This window comes from Oryctolagus cuniculus, chromosome 16 (genome assembly GCF_964237555.1).
Source record: "Oryctolagus cuniculus chromosome 16, mOryCun1.1, whole genome shotgun sequence".
Taxonomy (NCBI): Eukaryota; Metazoa; Chordata; class Mammalia; order Lagomorpha; family Leporidae; genus Oryctolagus; species Oryctolagus cuniculus.
The window spans coordinates 13,609,081-13,632,379 of NC_091447.1; the positions used below are offsets into that span (position 1 = coordinate 13,609,081).

General features: G+C 44.7%; 1 protein-coding gene across 1 annotated transcript in view; it reads left to right on the forward strand.

Moving 5' to 3' along the window:
* DNAH11 (dynein axonemal heavy chain 11) overlaps positions 1–23,299 on the forward strand; it is a gene marked incomplete in the record, with an annotated part of 360,436 nt that overhangs the window by 40,680 nt on the left and 296,457 nt on the right. The window contains 8 exon segments of the mRNA XM_070059638.1: positions 3,074–3,190; positions 9,667–9,804; positions 10,065–10,189; positions 11,269–11,464; positions 13,589–13,693; positions 13,844–14,236; positions 22,437–22,769; positions 22,989–23,243. Coding sequence (XP_069915739.1) covers positions 3,074–3,190; positions 9,667–9,804; positions 10,065–10,189; positions 11,269–11,464; positions 13,589–13,693; positions 13,844–14,236; positions 22,437–22,769; positions 22,989–23,243 — 1,662 coding nt within the window.

Below are 23,299 nucleotides of genomic sequence, written 5' to 3' on the forward strand. Positions count from 1 at the left end.
AGGGCACTTCAAAAAGTTCATGAAAATGCATATTATGAAAAACTGTGCATAGATTTCAATCTTACAATGAGCTTTTATTTATTTGAAAGGCAGAGAGAGACCAAGAAATCTTCCATTCATTGATTTACTCCCCAGATGCGCACCAGGGCTGGGCCCAGGCAGGCTGAAGCCAGAAGCCCAGAACTCATTCCAAGTCTCCTACCTGGACGGCAGGGGCCCAAGTACTTGAGCCATCACCTGCTGCCTCCCAGGGTGTGCCTTAGCAGGAAGCTGGAATTGGAAGTGGGACTGGGACTCACACATAGGCATTCCAGTATCCAAAGCAGGGTCTTAACTGCTGTACTGAATGCCTGCCCCTCAAAAATCTTTTACACAAAAATAAACTTTAAGTTTCTCTTTTCTGTGAACTTTTGGAAGTACCTCCTGTACCCTGAAAATACATGCAGGACTTATTTCTGACCTGGATTACTGCACCCCCTGGACCCATCTTGGTTGCACTAATTTATCTCCACACAGAGGCTGGAGTGCCTTTTTGATGCTAAGGCAAACCTGTGCTCTCCTCTAATGAAAACCCTTCTGTAGCCTCCCATAATGCCACTAAAGGCAATTTTGTAATCTTCAGAATATGAAAACGTTTTTTATAATGATTCCGAGTAATACCAGCATGCCATTTATTCTCCAATAAGTATTTGTGAAGAAACAGCTTGGTGCTGTAACTGTGACAAAATTAACTTGGTCACTACACTCATGGGCTTAAAATCCAGGGGAGAATTCAGGTAGGCAATTATTGCCGAGTCTGCTCGGTGCTGGGATGTGAAAAGGACAGAGTGTTAGGAGAACATTTGCAAAGGGCTGCTTTCCAGGGGAAAGGAAAATAAACAGAAACCTGTGACCTAAAAGGGAAAGAAGTGGGTGAAGTGTGGAAGAGGGAGGAGGAGAACAAGGGTGGGAAGGAGAGAGCGAGCACGCGTAAGTGCGTGCAGGTGTGGTAGAGCATGAACTTGGGAGGAGTGTTATAATTAGTAGTTAAAGACGGTGCAGAACACACAAGACCTTGCAGAGTATGCTAAGGCTTTTGGACTTGAAGAAATGGACAATTCTGAGTCAGAATGAAGAGTGAGTGACACGGTTCCATCTCTTAGATTATGGAGGCTACAGTTCGGGAGAGGAGTAGGATCGAGAAGACTAGAGGCAGTGGGAGCAGTGTGTGATCAACAGAACCGCAGATGAGCAGTGCCGGTGATCCATGGTGGGACATTAGGGGAAGGGGGGCTCGGTCAGGGATTGTTACAAGAGGGGTGGACAGCACCCAGTGGACAGAGCATCACGGTGGTTGCCCGCATATCTGTTTGGGTGGGTTAAAGAGCTCAGCTCGGTGTGAGGTACTGTGGATTCTCCTTGGAGTCTGCTTCCAGGAAGGCGTGAGTAAGGACGTGTGGCAGGTAGGGACAAGATGCCAGGGTGGAGATGGGTATCTTTCCCTCCTCCGATGTTACTTATCTCTAAGTTTCCTATTGCAGTTGGGGGCTGGTCACTTGTGTGTGTTTCTTGTAACCATATGGAGAGAACAGGCTTGTTAAAAGTTGTTGGGGGAATTGTGGTCCCTTTTTAAGGTCTATGAGTTGGGCCAGGTGTTGCGATGCAGGAGGTTAAGCTGCTGCTTGGATAGAGAGAGTTCCCATCCCCTGCTTTGATCCCTAAATGCCCACAACTGCTGGTGAGGCAAAGCCTGGAGCCAGGAACTCAATCCATGTCTCCCACATGGGTGGCAGGAACCCAAACACTTGGGCCATCACTGCTTCCTCCCAGGGTCTACGTTCACAGGAAGCTAAAACCAGGGACCAGAGGTGGGTATGGACCCCAGACCCTCCAATAGGAGACTATGGCGTCTTGGCCAGCATCTTAACCACCAGGCCACACGCCCACTCCCAGTCAGTGGTCCTTGAATGCAGAGAGTGTTGTCCCGGTGCGTGTTAAATTCAGCGTTCAGGTCTAGGTCTGTCTAGGCTGCTGTACCGGAATGCCATTACTGCAGAGCATGCGCACTGCAGGAATTGATTGCTCACAGCTCTGGAGGCTGGGAAGTGTAAGACTACGGTGCCAGCAGCTCGGGTTTCTCCTGCAGGTGGTTTTCTGGTTCGCTTAGGGTGCCTTCTTGCAGTGTCCGCGTGTGGAAGGACAGAGGGGTGTCTGTCAGGCCTCTGGTACCAGGGCACTAATCCCACTCCTGAGGGCTTCACCTCCCAATGGCACCGCTTCCTAGTCCTTTCACCCTGAGGGTTGGGATTGGAGGTGGAGCAACCAGGACTGGGACCGACACCACCGGCTTTACCTGCTATGCCACACGGGGCCCCTTGCTGAATCTTCAGTACGCACTTTGGGGTGCTTGAGTGTAAGGCACCAAGGTGTTCCCCAAGTTCTTGGGTTGTCTGACCTGCAGGCTGAAGTGCCATGTATTGTCTTGCTGTCTGGTTCTTTCTGATGATGGCGGTTTTGTACTAGGAAGATCTAGGGTTGTTAACTGCATGTTAATAAGAGATTGGGAAATTTGGAGGGTGACTCTGCTGTGTGTCACCAGTGGTGTGTTCCTACAGACCTGTGGATTTTAGTTCTCACCTGAAGAGAAATTTCCAGGTAGGTTTTTGGCTCCATGAGATAACTTCAATGAACTTAAGTTACAATGAGGATTGGATCTTCTTCCTTTTTTTTTTTTTTTTTTTGTAAAGTTTTACTTTTTCATTTATCATCAAGGTGGATTAGGAAAAGGAAGACAGACCAAAGCTTTTATGTGAGTGTCGGGACCAAATCTCTAATGTTGGGGTCTGAGCTGGTACAGAGAATTGTGAAAATATGGGCTCACGTGTCTCTAGGCAGATGCTCCTAAAAGGTAGCCCCATGGACACTCACATACACTCAAAGCTGCTGCTTGATCCCTGGAATCCTGCTAGGAAAAATACACTCATTCATCCAGAGAGAGAGGAGAGGAGAGGAGGGTCAATCACACTTGATGCGCTTTTTATTTTCACTACTAGAGTCTTTGCTATAAACAAATATTTTATTTTTAACTTTACAGGAGTTTGAGAGTGACTATGTTGCATTTAAGTCCAAAACTCTGGATTTTGACAGAAGGCTTGGGACAATTCTTTGTGAAGCTTTCTTGAACTGCAATGGTTTGGAAGCTGCATTTAAGGTTAGTTCTGAAGAAGCTGTCATAGAAATGTTCTACTACTGAATAATTTAGACATTAAATGAAACAGGGTGAATGCATTCCTTTCTGATTCCGGTAAAGTGTGAACTGGGTTAATTGGAAGCAGTTCAGCTCACTAATAATAAACTTGCCATAGTGTGCTGTGGCAAGGTCATTTTTTTGGACATTTTACTATTGTTCTTTTATGCATTTATAGTGTTTTAGCTCTCATTACCTTTATTGGAAGTTTGGGCTGGCCACTGAAATGTTGATTCAAAAGCAATTCATGGTGAAAAAGTGACAAATATCTGAAGCTGGACATTTTTCCAAACCATTCTTGACATGTGTTGGGTTGACTTGCATACTTTGTTACTCTGATTGAAACAAGTGGCCACTTACATGTTTCATCAGATGTGGGACATCACTGATTGTCAGATACACCATTATTTTGTATAGCTGTAAAGAAAAAATTCAGCCAAATAATTACAATTCCATTGATTGTATAATGCATTTCAGCAATTTGAAACTAGAAAGACTGTCATGGAATTGATGAATAAAGTATGTATATACCAAGAATTGCGTAAGAGGGAAAGAGCCTGATGGTTGCTTCCAACTGGAAAGTTTATACTCAGGAGAACACTGTTAGCATTTGAAATTTGGTCATCGAAGAAGAGAATTTCAAATCAAGTGTAAGTTAATAATCAAGACACATTTCCAATGGCAGAATTGAGGGTTAAAGAGTCTAGCTTACAGACCTTTTTTTTTTTTTAAAAGATTTATTTATTTATTTGAAATTCAGTTACACAGAGAAAGAGAAAGCAGAAAGAGAGAGAGAGGTTTTCCATCTGCTGGTTAACTCCCTAAATGGCTGCAACAGCCAGAGCTGGGCCAGGCTGAAGCCAGGAGCTTCCTCCAGGTCTCTCATGCATGTGCAGGGGCACAAGGACCTGGGCCATCTTCCACTGCTTTCCCAAGCCATAGCAGAGAGCTGGATCGGAAGTGGAGCAGCCGGGTCTCAAACCAGAGCCCATATGGGATGCTGACACTGCAGGCAATGGCTTCCCCTGCTACACCACAGCTCCAGCCCCTGACATAAACTTTTTAAAGATGATGTCTGATTTTGACCTTCCCGTTCAAATAGTCAACTGGGGAGTCATCAAGTCACCAATGCACCCCGGCCCCAGGTAAACATAGATCATTCACAGCATCACAGCATTCCTTGTTTTGGAAGAACTCACCAATGAAACTGAGATGCCATTTTCCAAAGCATGTAACCTGTTGTTATACAGTGGCCTGTAATCACAGTTCAGGGACAGTTCCTACTATATGTAGTGCTAACTCTGTCTTTAGTTTTGGACTAGTTATGCATACTTAAGTTTGTTTGACAAAACTAATGTAGTCAGATCTTCTATTGTATGTAACGATTTCTACTTTGCAGAGTCATAAATATTTTTAGTCTTTTTGGAACTATTCTAGAAGACTTATGTATCATTATTATTACTTTATTTGAAAGAGTTACAGAGGGAGGTGGAGCCAGAAAGAGAGACAGGTTTTCCACCCACCAGTTCACTCCCCAAATGTCCGTAACAGCCAGAGCTGAGCCGGTCAGGAGCCAGGAGCCAGGAGCCTCTGCGTCTCCCATGAGGGCACAGGGACCCAAGCACTTGAGCCATCCTCGACCTCTTTCCCAGGCTACAGCAGACAGCCATATGGGAAGCAGAGCAGCTGGGACTTGAACTGGTGCCACATGGGATGCCGCCACTGCGGGCTGGGGCCACAGTGCTGGCCCAGTATTTTTCTAGTCTTTATAAGAATTCACCAGTATTATTATTTTTAATATTTTCCTGTTTTAAAACATTTTATTTATTTGAGGGGTGAGAAGATAGAGACAGGAAGAGATCCTCCTACTGCTGGTTCACTCCCCGGATGCCTGCAAAAGCCAGGGCTAGGCTAAGTCAAAGCCAGGAAGCAGGAACTTAATCCAGGCCTCCCACTGTAGTGGCAGGAACTTGGATACTTGGAACAGCATCTGCTGCCTTCCCAGGTGCTGTAGCCAGAAGCTGGACCAGAAGTGGAACAGCCAGGACTTGAACCATGCACTCTGATGTAGGACACAGGCATCCCAAGTGATGACTTGAACTGCTATGCCAAATGTCTACTCCTTGGCCATTTTTTTTTCCTAAACAGTTTTATCTCTGACCTTATGGTCTTGTGTTTCTTTCCTTTGGCTTTCCACGTACTGGTACCTAGTCTACTGAAAAAAATTCCCCTATGAGATCCTGCTCTCGGGAACATCATCTATAGCTTTGGTTATGCTTTGGCTGCCTTCTACAGTGCACCCTATGGAGCAGGCACTGAATGGTTGCTCGAGGGTGTTGCTGACTAAGTGGTGAGTTCAGTTTGGAAGTGACTCATGGAGGAAAGTGAACTGCTGGAAGTATAATGGCAGAAGAAAAAGTTACTGGGCTGTGCACTTACGGGAAAACAAATCTCAACTATAAGTAGCTGTGGATTGACATTGGTCATTGATTCTTCGTCCTGGGAGGAGCTGTTTGTAGCCCTTCTCTGAAGGTGACAATTGGATGCCTACTGTGGGCAGAGACGAGGCCAGGAAGGGAGTGAAACATGGTTCTACCTTGTTGTAAATGTGCACTACTTCAAAACCTGGAGCGCTGGTGCGCGTTCACCAAGGGGAGAAGCAAAATACGGTGAACTGAAGTGCGTAAGACAAAGTGTGTCTAGAAAAGACCTCAAACAGTGCATAAACTGAGCATCTCTAATGTGGAAATCAGAGATCCAAAATGCTGCAAAATCTAAAATGTTTAGAGAGCTGACGCGATGTCTACCACAGCTGGAAAATTCCACACCGGAACACTTTGTTTCACACACAGAACTGTTAAGCGTATTCTATTAAACTACCTGCTATGGGTAGAAGATGCATGTGAAACATCAGGGAATGTGGTGTTGAGACTTGGCTCCCACCCCAAGGATTCCTCACTGTGCAGATACAAATATCCCCAAATCTGGAAAAATCAAGAGCTCCAAATACTTCAGATCCCGAGTGTGTCAGATGAGGGCTACTCAGACTGTATTCAAAAACCATAAAATTGAGAAGGACAGTTGGTTCAGGTGACCCGATTAAAAACATGTGAAAAGAGGCAAACCTAGGACAAATATAAGCATTATTCACTTGTGACAGTGATGTGGAATTACAAAAACTGCTATTAAAAAATGAGAAGTAGAATAAAATTTAAATAGGCTATTTGGGGAAAGAAGCGTTTAATGGGACACAAGAGGGCGTGTGAAAGATGATGTGTTTCCCCTTCATAAAGTGGCTCTTAGTTCTGTGACTAGGACACCAGGGTTCAGATGGCCTTTATTCTCATGCTAGAGGGTGATTTCCATATACTAATGATGATGATGATGAATCATTACGGTATGTATACTGCCTAAGAATGGTTGAGTGCTTTCTTAGAACTTTTGACTTCACAGTCGCCCAGAAGAACATTTTCCGCACAGCTTTCCCCTTGCCCACTTGGAGTTGAGTATTGCGAAGCAGCTAGGCCAGGTGAGCTGTTGCTAGGGAGCCTCTGGTGTCGCGGGCTTTGTGGCCAGTGTGTAAGTGTTTGAACACTGGTGTTGTGAAAGCCGTGTTTCTCAGTGGTGACTGGAGGACACTTGCTTGTGAAAGCTGTGGGGGCAGCGTTTGCTTTTGAATTTTAACTTCAGGCCCAACTCAACAGAATGGTGGCTGTGGAAAGAAAGTTAATAATTGACATTTTTCTAGGTAACGGCTAACCCAGGGCATTTACAAATGGTTAGCAGTTTCTACTGTAGGTCTAATGGATGTTGCACAAGGAAACTGGATACATTTGTCTCAACTGACCCTTCAGGTACCATTAGATTGCCGTTTGAGTTTGTATAATTGTTTCATGATGTTTTCTCCAGTGAGTACAGTTTATAGGATTTTTTATAACACATCTACAAAGAAGCTATGGTAAATTTTTACCTGTTTATCTTCATTTTATTTGAAAAGCAGAGAGACAGAGGCAGAGGTGTAGACAGAGATTTCCCATCTGCTGGTGCACTAATGCCCACGACAGCCAGGGCTAGGCCAGGCCAACACCAGGAGCCTAGAACTCCATCTAGGTCTCCGACAGGGGTAGCAGGGTCCCAAGTACTGGAGCTGTCACCTGCTGACTTCCAAGGAAGTCATTGCATTGGAAGGAAGCTGAAATCCAAAACAGTGAAGACTTGGACATAGCCCCCCTGTGTGGGATGTGGGTGTCCCAATCGGCGCTTTAATCATTGTGCCAAGCACTGCCCACCCTCAATAAAAAATGTAAGAGTATTGTTACTGTTATTTATATATTAGTTATGTTATTATATTATTTTCCCTAAGAAAAACAGTGAAGTTTTCTCCTTTGCCATACTGTTAACAAGTTCTTCTGCCACCTTAAATAAATTTAGCTTTAGGAGATAGCATCTTTTAAAGAAAATGTCCAAACAAAAGGCCCAGTAAATAAAATACAAAGCCCACATAGAGTAATCAAGTAACGAGATACTGTAGTCCCCCCTTATCAATGGGGAATTTGTCCCGATGCCCCAAACCACATACAGTACCAGACCCTATGCACCAGCGTACTTCAAAAAGGTTGCGGGAAATTGCATAAAACACAAGCTTTGTTTTGGGTCATAAAATGTATGAAATCCATGCATTGCTTCTTTCATAATGTTCCTCTTCCATGAACCTTTTCCCTGTACATAGAAACCTATCATAAAGCGTACTTATCATTGGTCACAGTAAGAGATTAACCACACTAACCAACCAATAGAACCATTATGACAGCATGCTGTAATTAAAGTTCCTTAAACATGCAGAATTGTTTATTTCTGGAAGTTTCCATGTCATGGTTTTGGCCCACAGTTGGCTGTGGGTAACCACAACTGGAGAAAGCAAAACCAAGGCTAAGGACATGACTGTCATACAACTTTCAAAGGCAGCTTAGCGGATGAGAGGCTTAGATCCAGGCGCCCGACTGCCTGCTTTCAAGTTCCAGCCGTGTGAATTTGGACAAGGTATCCCTTCCCCGTTACTCCGTTTCCCCACTTGGAACACATGATAGCAGCACTTGGAAGGCCCTGCACATATAATGCCTGGCACATGGCCCTCCATAACCATTAGTTATGTCAAAACATACATTTTAGTTACCTCCCTGTTGGAAGGCTAGTCATCTCAGGCCAGCACTTGAAAGAATCCACCTTGGACAGTCAATACCACACCAGGTTCATGGGGTTCCAAGGTCAAGCTCATGGTGGAAACTGATGGCGGAATTCAATTTGAAATCCAGGGTTCCACTGACCGACCAGGTTTAGTCTGTGGGCTTTGGCTCTCTGCTTTGCTGCTAACTTGAGCCGGTTGTGTCCACATGTCTGCTTTTGTCTCTGTCCTGTCCACTGGCTCCCTCTGCTTGCTGGTAGTTTTTGCTCACTCACAATTTTAGCCCACACAGATTTAGCCAGCCATGTGCTGACTCCTGAGAAAGAGAATCTGATTAGCTCATGGCATGGGTTTGAGCCCGGATATTCGTGTCAAAGGCACTGTCCACCTGTGGAGGGACTGTCCTCACAGCAGTGACCACTGCTGCCCCAGGCACTGTTGGGGGTGGCTGGACTGCACGCATGTTCCAGGGCTTACTGTGGTTGGCACATCTGGTGTAACTATTAATGGTATAAACGAAAGAGCCTAAGTATGGATATGGAAATGGTTAAATCAAAAGAATATATAGGGGGCCGGCACTGTGGCATACTAGTCTAAGCTTCTGCCTGCAGTGCTGCTGTCCCATATGCGCACCGATTCAAATCCTGGGTGCTCCTCTTCTGATCCAGCTCTCTGCTTTGGCCTGAGAAAGCAGAAAACAACCCATGTACTTGGGACCCAGCGCCTATATTGGAGGCCCGGAAGAAACTCCTGGCTTTTGATTGGCCCAGCTCTGGCCTTTGCAGCCATTTGAGGAGTGAACCAGTGGATGGAAGACCTTTCTCCCTGTCTGTCTGTCTGTCTGTCTCTCTCTCTCTCTCTGTAACTCTACCACTCAAATAGTAATAATAAAAATATATAGGTAGGAATAACAGATAACAACGGCATAAATTTTGCTTCTATTCTTATATCTGCAAAACATCTTCTAAAACACTTCCGGGTGTCCACCAGGAAGTAGTATTAAGTTGTAAGCAGTGGCTTCTGATGGTAGTTCTTTTCTGACTCCACACAGTTTACACTGGGAGAATCGCCCCTGGAATTTGGTTTATTGGATGGATAGAAAATCTCAGGAAATGCACAGATATGTTTTACATTTTGAAACAATGCAGGGTTCTAGATCTTTCCTCTGGTCATGAAAGATTTAATAAGGGTAATCGTGAACTGAGCAACTGTAAAAGAAATCTGCATTCTTAACCTCGGTTAACTTTTTTTTTTACAGCTTTTGACTGTATTTGGAAATTTTCTAGAAAAGCCAGTTGTCATGGAGATTTTCAGTCCACATTATAGCACACTGGTGCACTTGTGTAATACAGAGTTGGATGTGTGTAAGCAATTATATAACAAACATCTGAGAGAGGTAAGTGCTGACGACGGTTGAGCACCTGGACATCAACTGAAACCATATTGAATGATTAGATATAGGCCCTAACATGTTTATGCTTTTATTTAAGTGGTTTTCTTGTGGAGATGACTGTAGCTCTTTGACTTATCAAGTTGATAACCACATGTGTTTTACACAACTGGAAACATACCAAGAGGAACAGTTGCACCCAAGGCTAGGGGGCACTGTGACTGAATGTTCCCTTTCTTTCCTTCTGCCAAAATGTCAACTTGCAGATCGAACACGGATGCATAGTTCTTAACAAGAATATGCCATTTACATCAGGAAATATCAAATGGGCCCACGAGGTCCTTGAACGACTTCAAATGCTTTGGTCCAACTTTGCTTCTCTCCATTATCTGTAAGTAGTTAGGCTTATTTCATGGTAAATGATCCTTATGCAAGGCAGGGAGCTCTTCATGTTAGCACTGAAGAAGTCACTGCCTTATTCCTCTTTGGTCACTAGTTGGAATAATTTAATGAGCTTTAACCACAAGGTGTTGGGATTAAAAAAAAAAAAAAGATTGATTTGTTTATTTGAAGGAGAGTTAGAGGGAGAGAGAAGGAGGGAGAGAGAAGGACATCTTTCATAGGCTAGTTTGCTGCCTAATGGCCTCCAACAGCTGGGGCTGGGCCAGGCGGAAGCCGGGAACCTGGAACTCCATCCCGGGTCTCCCAGGTGGGTGGCAGGGGCCCAAGCACTTGGGCATCTTCTGCTGCTTTCTCAGATGCATTAGTAGGGAGCTGGATCAGAAGTGGAGCAGCCAGAACTCAAGCTCATATGAGATGTTGGCATCACAGATAATGGCTTAACCCACTGCACCACAAAGCCAGCCCCGATGTTGGGATTTCCTTTTTTCAAATGGGATTCCTATCACTTCATTTACTTAAATGTTTTACCTTCTTTTTCCTTTTCACACATAGTGTGTTTTGAATTTTGGTGGTGGTTTCTCTTTCTTCCAGTAACAACCACTCTTTTTGTTATACAATCCTTTTGTGCTTTTTTCTTCTGTTTAGTTTGTTGCTATCAAAACTTAGTAAAACCTTTGGAGTTCTATTGATTTCATAACTTGCTTTTAAAGAAAAAAGCAATTCAAAGATGTTATTTGGTCTTGATTATTTTTCATTCTGATCATTTATAACCTAGTATTGTATCATATGTGTTTTGTGTTACGCATTGTACTATTAAAAACTAAGTGAAATATAATATAAGTGCACTTCAAAAAGTTCATGGAAAATAGAATTCAAAGATGTTGATTTTGGTGCAAAACTTGATCTCTGCATAGTTCTTTTCATAATCATTTTCCATAAACTTTTGAAGATCCCTCGTATGCATGAATTTAAAATTTTTTGTACTAAATTAGTCTTTTAATTCTGGTTTTCATGAAGTTTTTGAAATCTCTACATATATAGGAAAGTAGAAAAACCTTATTCCTACAGATTCCTGGACAAATATGATGATACGTTAGTTTATCAGAAGTATGTTGAAATGACTACTTTGCTAGAACAATTTGAAAATGATATATATAAGGAATGGAAAAGTAATGTGGATGAAATCTGTGAATTCAATTTGAATCAACCCTTGCTCAAATTCAGTGCCATAAATGGTCTTCTCAGTGTCAACTTTGACCCAAAGGTAGGGATTTGTTTTTTTTCTGAGATGGTTTATAGATGCCATTTTTATTTTTATTATAAGTGTGTTTCTGATACTTGTAGTCATTTAGAATTTATTGTGGGGAAAAGTCAATGCTGTGAGAAATACAACTGGCAACTACTTGCAGCTGGTCTTTGTTTAGGGTTTCCTTTCCTAAATTCTTTTTTTTTTTTTTTTTTTGACAGGCAGAGTGGACAGTGAGAGAGAGAGACAGAGAGAAAGGTCTTCCTTTTTGCCGTTGGTTCACCCTCCAATGGCTGCCGCGGCCGGCGCGCTGCGCTGATCCGATGGCAGGAGCCAGGAGCCAGGTGCTTTTCCTGGTCTCCCATGGGGTGCAGGGCCCAAGCACCTGGGCCATCCTCCACTGCACTCCCTGGCCACAGCAGAGGGCTGGCCTGGAAGAGGGGCAACCGGGACAGAATCCGGCGCCCCAACCAGGACTAGAACCCGGTGTGCCGGCGCCGCTAGGCGGAGGATTAGCCTAGTGAGCCGCAGCGCCGGCCTCCTAAATTCTTTTTCTAAATAATGTTTTAAAAGTGTAAGTGACTCATAAGATTTGTATGCATTTATGGGGTACCATAGCATGTTTCAGTACCTGCATGTGATGTACCTGTCACAGTAAACATATGTATCTCCTGACACATTTCACATTATTTTAATGGTGCAAAATCCAAAACCCTTTCTTCTCATTTTTTGTTTGTTTTTAAAAGAAATACATGGATTGTTATCATTACTTTAGTCATCCTGCTATGCAACAGAACCCTAGAACTTCTTAGTTACCTATCATAACTTAGTAGTCATCTTGCCTATATTCTTCCTTAAGTGACTCTTCGTTTATTATTTTGTCTTGTGATTCCTTCTTTACCACGTCACCCTCTGTGAATAATGAGCTGCCGAGGGTGGAGCCAGTCGCATCACATCTGCGTGTCGTGTGCTTCTTGCACAGTGTCTGGCGCTTCATAACACTTTCTAATTGTTAGCGAAACGGAATCGCTAGTCTGTGCCACCTGATTTTCAGCTTAAATGTATTCATAATATAAATCAGTGTTTTAGATAATTTTATCATATGAATTAAGATTTAAGAAACTCATGGACTTTGTAGAAAACAGACATGTTGCATTTTTAGTGTAAATTTTGATTTGTTGTAACTTCTTTCAAAGAGAAAAAATTTGCATATGGTGATGACATTGATGGTAATTTACAAATGATTTTTATAATAAATTTAAAACATCATAATACCAACATGATATTAACAGTTAATATCCAGGGTAAATATTACCTTTATTGGACAGATGTTTTGTTGACTCATGATAAATCATGACACAAATTTTGTGTATCTTTTCAGTAAATTTATTTTCTCATGATTTTATTACTTGTTATGTAACAGTGAAAGTACAGATGCCTTATTACAATTATACATTTATGCATGTGGGTATAAACAATTATATAATGATATATGTGTGTCTATGTATTTATGGTTTGTATATTTTAAACAACTTCAAAACTGCTTAGTAGACAAGACACAAAATAGGCTTTCTTTTCTAATTATCTACCATGTACTTTACAGTAAAGGATAAGCTTATTTAAACATTTTCATGACCAAAAATGAAAATGATAGCTTAAAATCTTGCTGAAATCTTAGGTGGTAAAGATGACCTGGTCACTTCCATGCAAATGCAGCCTAGGACATGAGAAAGAGCCTTACTCGGTGTGTTCACAGCACTTTGCACCCTGATTCTGGTTTGTTTCCCAAAATATGTACAAGGGCTAGAGCTGCTTTATTTTGCTAATAAAACTGAGCACGTGTACAGAAACCGGCTCTAGAGAACTTTGGATTTCCTGTGCCTTCGGATTTCATAAAACCAATTTATACCAACTACACTTCCTGTGCTGTTTTAGGGTTTATTCTTCTAATATTATAATAAGATCATTCCATAGTATAATGACTATATGACTTTTAATTTTTAAAAAGCATAGGAAACAGCCTATTTCCTTTGAGCTTTGGGAAATGTTGTAATCACTGGACGAAACTCTGAGTATTTCAGTTTGGGTTAAAATAGAGTTAAATTCTTAAAATAAGCAGTAATCCTTGATTTCCCTTTACAGCTAGTGGCCGTACTGAGAGACGTGAAATACCTTTTGATGTTGCAGAAGGTAGACATCCCAGATGCAGCCTTGGCCATCTTCAAAAGCAGAAACACAATTTTAAAGGTTTGTCTCTTTAGACCCTAGGGTGCACTTTGAGTAAAAATGTATTGAATTTTAATGATCACCATGTAGACCTATGATGTCTTTATGCCTTTAAGAGAGAGAAAATAGCTTCAGTCTGGCCTTTTTTCTTGTGGGACTTTCTTTGCTTAGTACATTGGGAATCTCGAGCTGCTGGTGCAAGGCTATAATAAGCTGAAGCAGACTCTTCTGGAAGTTGAATACCCGCTGATTGAAGAAGAACTGAGGACCCTGGAGGAGCAGCTGAAGGCGGTGGCGACGTCCGTGACGTGGCGGGACGACTGCTGGGGCTACATTGAGAGCGTGAAGACGGCCACCTCGGAGCTGGAGCACAGAGTCCAGCGCACGCAGGACAACCTCGGGGCCATCCAGCAGGTGATGCGGGCCTGGGCCCAGGGCCCGCTGCTCCCCAGGAGAGAGCACAGGAGGGAGGCCGCCTTCGCCTGGGAGGACAGGGGCGACGTGTTCACCAGGAAGTACAAGACAATCCAGGAGGACGGCTGCAAGATTCACAGCTTGGTGGAGGTAATCATTTGGAGGGTTTCCGGACACCGAGATCTTCTCACTGAATTTGGGAAAGAGCGAGAATACTTAACCTAATGAGGCAGGGCTTTGTTGTTGAGCCCGAAAGACCTGTACGAACGGGTTTGTTCAGCGTTGAGAGTGGAAGGCTTGCTTGCCTGTGTCTGGTCTGTGCTGTGTGTAGCTTTCACTGCCCTCAATCCTGAGGGTAGCGACTGCAAGGTGAGACATTTCCGTTGAACAGCGAGGCTAGAAGTGGCGCCCTCTCTTGGTGGGAGTTGCAGCTTCGGGTTGAATGTTGTTAACAGTGCAGCTGCATGCTGAGTGGCTGGTCCGTGTCAGGTGCCTTGTTTCTCTCTCTCCTAGAACCCCGTCAGCCATCTACTAAGGAATGCAACAGCCTGGTCGCCTTTTAACAAATATTCGAGTTCTTAAAATTACACCAGGCACTCTTCTATGGTTTTCAATCTAAGAGAAAGCAACAAAACAAAACAGAACGCAGAAAAAGAAAACAAAAGGAAACAAACCCCAAACCGAAGCAGTCCCTTGTCTCATGGAGCTCACAGTTTAGTGACAGAAGCTGGCAAGAAACAATGACACATACGTAGTGCATCATTTGTAATAGGAGCAGTGGTGCAGAATGGGGTAGCACGGGTAGTCCAGCCAGAGTGGAACTGGGTGGGGAAGGGGCTGTGTGTTTATACAGGGTGGTTGGAAGGCCTCTTTGCTAAACTGGTTTGTCTGTAAAGAAATGAAAAGCAATGCACCATGTGCATGTCAAGAGAAGGGGGTTCTGGACTGTGAATGTGCAAAGCATTCAATGTGTCCACAGATCAGCTTGAGAGCCAGCATGAGTACAGCAGAATATGCAAGTGCGGAAGTAGAGGGGCGTGAAGTTCCAAAGAGACCTGGGGCGCCCAGTGCAGGATGGGCCGGCCATTATGGGACTCTTGGATTTCATAGTAGCCAGAGACTTTGTGCTGTCTTTCACTGTTGAGTGTGAACCCTGGAGGAGCAAGGAGTTCGTCATTTACTCTAATAACCCGGGGAGACATGATGATGCCCTGGGTCAGGGTGGTGGTGAAAAAGGCAGGTCATGGATGTATTTTGAAGACAGAGCCAGTAGGATTTGGTGAGTTAGAGGAGAGAGAACTCAGGGATAAGTTCCGGGTTTTGGGTCTGAGCAGCTGGACCAGTGGGTTGCCTTTTATTGATGTGGGAAGATGGCTGTGGGGCAGATTTGAATGGGGAAAAAAAAAACCAGGGCTTGGTTTGGGATGTGTGGGTTAGAGATGCTTGTCTAATCAGAGATGTTGAGTAGGCAGGTGTTGGAAATGAGTCTGTTTAGTGGGCAAGTGCAAGTGAGTAGCATGTAATTGAGATCATGAGCTTGAAAGCCATGGATTGGATGAGCATGTGCAGGAAGCTTTGTATGACAGAGAAGAAGTCCAAGCACCAGGCATGAGCCCTTTTTGAGGTCGGAAGTGGAGGGAGAGGAGGATCCGGCTTGGGACACTGGAGAAAGAGAGCAATGCCCCGGAGGCCCAGTAAAGAGATTTCAGGGAAGAAGAGGAAGAGTCCATCTCTGTCCCATTCAGTCTTAGGGTCTGAGAATGAAGACAGAGCTTGACCACCAGATCTGGCAACGTGCAGGTCATTGGTGACCTCGGCCACAGGTGACCAGATGGAGTGGTGGAATAGAAACCCGAGTGAGCTGTTGGTGGGAAGTGAGAAATGGGGATGGCCGCAGCCAGTACAGACCAGAGGGCTCTGCTGTTGGACCAGCTGAAAACTGGGCAGTACCTGGGGCATGGTACTGCTCAGTTTTTAATTTATTATCTTTATTTACTGGTTGATGTTTGAGGCTATCTGTACAAAGGTACTTCAAATCATTCTTGGAAAGATGGAATTAAAAAGTTTATCTTGTTGCAAAAAATGAATGGATAATACATATTTCCATGACCTTCTCAAAGACCCCCTCAATATGCCTGGATTTTGAACATTTTTTTGCACCAAATTAATCATTTAGTTCCATTTCTCATAGACTTTTTGAAGTATCTTGTATGTTGATTGGAATGATCAAGCAGAGAGGGCAAAGATGGAGAAAGTCATCGAGCGAATGGGATTGAATAAATGTATGGGAAAGTTGGGTTTAGGTAGAATCATGGAGAATTCATCTGTAGCAACAGGAGGGAGGGAAGGCAGAGGGGAGGAGCAGGGTGCACCTGCAGGGCAGCATGGATGACAGATGTGTGGAAGTTGACTCCTCATTGCTCCCATTTCTTAAGGAGGAAATGGATGGGAATGAAAGAGCACATCCCGTGTTTCCTAGGAGCCACCTTGTTACTTGAGATCTTCTGCATAGATAGGGACGGTTCTCAGGCTACTATCAATTTCCCCTGGGCAAGGCAGACAGATGGCCTGCAGCCATCCTGAAGCTCCACCACATGGCTCAAGGGCAGAGAAGGTGCCCTTGGTAGACATTGGACCTGCATTTTGTCATCTAGAAGGTGAGGCTGACTCTCAAGGAAGAACAGTGGATTCGTGTACTTCTGCTGGTTACTTCTCTTAGCAGCCTATCTTCATCCACTCATTAATAAATACTCGGTGTGAGTCACATCAGTGAATGGAATTTACAAAGAGGGTTCATCTCATGGTGCATCTAGTTAAGTGACCACAGGGACAGCAAGCTGTAGACATGATGACCCATGGTATAGGGGAACTGACCCGGGCAGCCACAGGAAATAGCATGAGAGCAGGACATGCAGATTCTAGAGTACGGGGTTGAGGGTGCAGTTTGAACAGGATAATCAGGGTTGGCCGGCGCCGCGGCTCAATAGGCTAATCCTCTGCCTTGTGGCGCCGGCACACCAGGTTCTAGTCCCGGTCGGGGCGCCGGATTCTGTCCCGGTTGCCCCTCTTCCAGGCCAGCCCTCTGCTGTGGCCCGGGAGTGCAGTGGAGGATGGTCCAAGTACCTGTGCCCTGCACCCCATGGGAGACCAGGATAAGTATCTGGCTCCTGCCATCGGATCAGCGCGGTGCGCCGGCCGCAGCGCGCAGGCTGCAACGGCCATTGGAGGGTGAACCAACGGCAAAGGAAGACCTTTCTCTCTGTCTTTCTCTCTCACTGTCCACTCTGCCTGTAAAAAAAAGAAAGAAAAAAGAAAAGGATGATCGGGGTAAGATTTGAGCAAACATCAGGAGGTGGCAGAGACAACCCCATGGGCACCGGGGGGGTGGGGGGGGAGAACATTCCAGAGAGAGGAAGTGGCTGTCAGGCGGGAGTGGCACAAGCGCGTTCAAGGCAGATCAGGGAGTGACCATGGTGGGAGGTGAGGTTAGCTGGGGGAGACCAGCAGCATGGTGAGTGGTTACAGGCCCAGGGGCAGACTTTGGCCTTCACACGGAGGTCCCTGGGGAGTCCCTGCAGGCTTCTGAAGAGAGGAGTAAACCTCACCTGACTTTTACTTAAAAAGATCTCTGGCTATTTGTGTTGGCTCTGTCCCTGGGGAGGCGAGGGAAGAAGGTCACCTTGAGGATACTGTAGCAGTGCTGCAGGTATCTTAGAGCTTTTGGGCCACTGTGACAAAAATACCTTTTGTGGAGCCCCTGGAGTGTGGTGGAATGAGAAGGCCATGCCAAGATGGCCACTGGCAAGCTAGCGTCAATTACTCAGGAGTGGCTTCAGAAACCCCTGGGAAACCCCTTGGGAAACCACCTGGCAACAGAGCCTGCCTGGCAACAGGCTGTGATTGGATGGCTTTGGAAACTGCCTGGCAACAGGCTGTGATTGGTTAGGGCATAGACCGCCCCTTGACCAGATTGGCTTCCTTGGCTATATAAGCTGCTGTAGCAACTGAGATAAACGAGTCTGCAGGCTGCTGCCTCTGGCCTGCTTTCACTTGACTCCCAGGGTCTGTGTGGTGACTCCACGCCTCTTGCCCCCACCACGTTCCTCCTCTCAGAACGAATCCACGTCAATAAAAGAAATTTCTTCCTCGTGGTGCTGGAGACCAGGGTGCCAGCACGGTCAGCTGGCTGTGGACTGTGAAAGTGGCATCAAGCACTGTTGGAGAATTTTGTCCCTTCTGCCTGGGAAGATGATGCTGCAGGCCGTTGGGGTGGGCAGTGTCACACATACAAGGATGGCTTGCATGGGAAAATCAGGGTTTCAGCTGGAGATGTGTTGCATTTGCGGCGGCAGTTGGTCAAGGAGAGGAGAGGTGAACAGTTGGATTTTCGAGTCTAGAGATGGGAAGCGAGGCCCTGATAGGAACTACACGTTGAGGAGGGAGGTTGAGTGAGATCGCTGAGATCTGGCTAGCAGGGAGGAGAGACTCAGGAACTCTTGGCCCGAGCGGCTGTCTGCCCTTGGAAATTCAGAGGAGAATCATACCAGGCAGAGATGCAGAAGAGGGGCCGGCAGCCCTACAGGAGAGACCAGAGATGGCAGGCAGCCTGGAAGCCAAGGGGACAGAGTGTCTGCAGGTCACAGGTTTTCCTTGCACAAGGTGTGGGACCCTTGATAGGCTATAGTGAGTATACCTACGTAGCAGAAAGAAAAATGAAGTTGAGTTTCAAAGTTTCAGTTGATTTCCAAGGTTAGTTTTCTTTTTTCTTTCTTTCTTTTTATTTATTTTTTTGTTTAAGATTTATTTATTTTTTGAAAGGCAGAGTTACAGAGAGGCAGAGGCAGAGAGAGAAAGAGAGATCTTCGATCTGCTGGTTCACTCCCCAGTTGGCCACAATGACCAGAGGAATGCTGATCCGAAGCCAGGAGCCAGGAGCTTCTTCTGGGTCTCCCATGTGGGTACAGGGACCCAAGGACTTGGGCCATCTTCTACAGCTTTCCCAGGCCACAGCAGAGAGCTGGATTGGAAGGGAGCAGCCAGGACTTGAACCGGCGGCGATATGGGATGCCGGCACTGTAGACGGCAACTTTACCCACTACACCACAGCTTCGGCCCCAGTTACTTAGTTTTAATTTTTCCTGGTGGGGACAATTTTCTGTAAGATTGGGTCTGGAAGGGTTCTGAAAAATCATTTGCTGACCCAAAGCTGTTTTTCTTATTTTTCTCCTTGCCCTAATTTGCTGACAGTGCAACACTTTTTTTTTTTTTTTTAAGATTTATTTATTTGTAAGTCAGAATTAAACAGAGAAGGAGAGACAGAAAGAGAGAGGTCTTCCATCCGCTGCTTCACTCCCCAAATGGCTGCAACAACCAGATCTGGGCCAGGCCAATGTCAGGAGCCAGGAGCTTCATCCAAGTCTCCCACGTACGTGCAGGGGTTCAAGCACTTGGCCCACCTGCTGCTGCTTTCCCAGGTGTATTAGCAGGAAGCTAGATCAGAAGGGGAGCAGCTGGGACTAGAACCGGTGCCCATATTGGATGCTGGCACTGCATACAGCATACATACAGCCCCATATTTCTTAAAAATACTATTGCAGTGATGCAAACTGGATCTCTTTTCACACATGCCCATGACATGTGGGAAAAGGCTCTGCCTAGGGCATCCCAAGGGTTGGTTTCCGTTTCTTTCTTAGCTGCTAACTTCCTACCAGGGTGACACTGAATGTGTTTTGGGTCTTTGCTTGCCTATCTTTTGATACTGAACAAGGTGGTCTTTAAGGATTTTTTTCTCAACTCTGCAAACCGGCCAGCGCAGACCCTGCAGCCTTTGCCATCCAGCTTGTCTGTTCTGAACCAACCTTGTTGCCTACCTGGTCTTTACACTTATGTGGCTCTAGGCCTCTCGCCCACCCCATGGTAGTTCTTAGCCCTGTCTCTGTCCCTGGCTCCACTTTGCCTCACTCACCTGCCCACTGTTCTCCCATTCTTGGGAGATTTGGGAGATGCTGCCATCAAAGAAGCTCACATCGCTCTTGTGTGTGTGTGGTTTAAATTTATTGCATTTTTTTAAAACCAAGAGGCAAAACAGTATATATTTACATGATGTTTAGAAATACAGCCATTGTAGGATGGCTAAATCAGACTAGTTCACATATGCATTATCTCATGTTGTTGCCATTTTTGTGGTTAGATTGTTAAAATCTACTTAGTGTTTTTCAAAAAATACAGTATATTATGAATAACTGCAGTCACCGTGTGGTACAACAGACCCCATGAACTTACTCCTCTTATCTAACTGAAACTTGGTTTGCTTTGACTACATCTCCCCAACCCCCCCACCCCTCCACTCCAGCCCTTAGTAACCACTGTTCTACTCTCCACTTCAAGGTCAACATTTTTAGATTCCTTACAGGAGAGAGGTCATGCAATACTTGTCTTTCTGTGCCTGGTTTATATGTTTATTTTTTAAATTTCTAAAAAATATTTATTTGAAAGGCAGAGTTAGAGGGAGGGAGGGAGGGGTCTTCCATCTGCTAGTTCACTTCCCAAATGACCACAACGGCCAGAGCTGGGGCAATCTGCAGCCAGGAGCCAGGAATTTCTTCTGGGTCTCCCACGTGGGTGTGGGGGCCCAAGCACTTGGGCCATCTTCTACTGCTTTCCCAGGCACATTAGCAGGGAACTGGATTGGAAGTGGAGCAGCTGGGACTCAAACTGGTGCCCATATGGGATGCTGGCACTGCAGGCAGCAGCTTTACCCACTACACCACAGCGCCAGCCTCACCTGGTTTATTTCACATAAAATAATGACCTCCAGGTTCATCTAGGTTGTCAGAACTTAAAGGATTGCATCTGTTGTATACATATACCAAGTTCTAAGCATCTGTTGATGACACTTAAGTTGCTTCCTTATCTACTGTGAATAATATTGTAACAAATGCAGGAGTACAGGTATCTGTGTCATATATACGGGTTTCATTTCATTGTATCTATACCTAGAAGTCAGATTGCTGAATCACATGGTAGTCCTATGACTACTCAGTTATTTGAGGAAGCCCCATACCATTCTCCACAATGGCTGTATTAACTTATGTGCCTTTTCTCCACATCCTTTCTGACATGTGTTCTTTTTTTTTTTTTAAGATTTATTTTATTTATTTGAAAGACAGAGTTACAGAGAGAGGTAGAGACAGAGAGAGATGTCTTCCATCCATTGGTTCACTCCCTAGATAGCCGCAACAGCTGGAGCTGCGCTGATCCAAAGCCAGGAGCTTCTTCTGGGTCTCCCACGTGGGTCCAGGGGCCCAAGGACTCAGGCCATCTTCTACTGCTTTCCCAGGCCATAGCAGAGAGCTGGATCAGAAGAGGAGCAGCCGGGACTAGAACTGGCACCCATATGGGATGCTGGTGCTTCAGGCCAGGGCTTTAACCTGCTGTGCCACAGCGTTGGCCACTCCAACATGTTATTTTCTATCTTTTTTATAATGGGCCATTCTAACATGTGTGAGGTAATACCTCACTCTAGTTTTGATTTGTATTTCCCTGATGATAAATGTACTCCCTGATGATAAGTGGAGTTGAGAATTTTTTTTGTATATTTGTTGACCATTTTTGTGTGATCTTTTGAGAAATGCCTATTCAGGTCTTCTGCCCATTTTTAAATTGGGTGTTTTTTGTTTTTCCTTGCTGTTAAGTATTTGCATTCTTTTCTATGTTTTTGATATTAAATCCTGTATCACACGTGATTGGCAAGTACTTTGTCCTGTTCTGTAGGTGGTCTCTTCATGGGAGGAGCTTACACTTTGAAAGCAGAGAGGGGGATCTGTTCCATAGGCTGCTCATCCATAGTGGGTAAAAAATACTCTGTGTTTGAATAAACCTGAGAAGCAACTGGACTAAGCCATATTCAGTGCACTTTAGCATATGTGTACTGTGAATTCCAAGAATGGCGTAAGAGGTGTCACACTTCCCTGACTCAATAACCTTCACATAGCCCAGAACGAGAAACCTCTTCATTTATGGATGGGGCCCTGGAAGGCAAAGTCCAAGGCCACACAGAGTTAGGCGAGGATGGGGCCTCGGGTGCCTCATCTGTAGAATTCAGTGAGAACTAGTATCTGTCTGTTTTGGAAGACAGCAATCTTCATATTGATTTTTTCCTTTAAGGAATGCCTTTTGACTATATTTAATATACGAACTTAATGTTATAAACTCCTGCTGAGATCTTTGCCATCTGGCTTAAGGCTTTGCGACCGAGTATTAGAATGTTTCTGTGTCGTGCACAAAAACAAAGTCCTGTCTCTAACAGGCTCATTGTCATTTTCATCTATGAATACATGTCTGTTTCTAGGAAAACAGGAAGCTATTCAAAGCTGATCCTTCCCTGGATACCTGGAAAATTTATGTGGAGTTCATTGATGACATGGTGGTGGAAGGCTTTTACCAGGCAATAATGCATGACTTGGACTTCTTTCTGAGGAACACAGAGAAGCAGTTGAAACCTGCACCGTTTTTTCAAGCACAGATGATGTTAATTCCCCCTGAGATTGTGTTTAAGCCTTCGTTAGAAAGAGAGGCCGGGGATGGCTTCTATGACTTGGTGGAAGAAATACTGTGTGGCAGTTTCAGAATGTCTGCTCAGATGGAGCGAGTAGCAGCACACCTGGAAATAGCAAATTATCAGGTATTTTCTTCGTAAATTGGCTTTAGATTTTTTTAAAGTAATGATTCAAAAAATAAGCTTGAGTAATGGGGAGAGAAGTTGGAATAAAGCAACATTATTTTTTAAATGTTGCCAACTTCTCTCCCTTTAAGGAATCAGCTGGGTAATGTTAGGATGCACATTACTGATAAAGCAAGTTAGTTTGAATAAGACTGAGTGATTGGTTTTGCTTTCATTTAGAGTGATATGGACAGCATGTTAGGCCTGGCTGAGGCCAGGCAAGAGATCATGAACAGAGTGGCAGACGTCATCAACAAAGTCTTGGATTTCAGAAACACCCTGGAGACGTATGCCTACCTCTGGGTGGATGACCGAACTGAGTTTATGAAGCATTTTCTCATGTATGGCCACACTCTGTCACCTGAGGAAGTGGACACTCGTGCACACGAAGAAATCCCTGAACAGCCGCCCACTCTGGAACAATTCAAAGAGCAGGCAAGGAATCCCCACTGCTTTGGAAATGGTTCATTGGCTTTGCATGGAGTTGATAC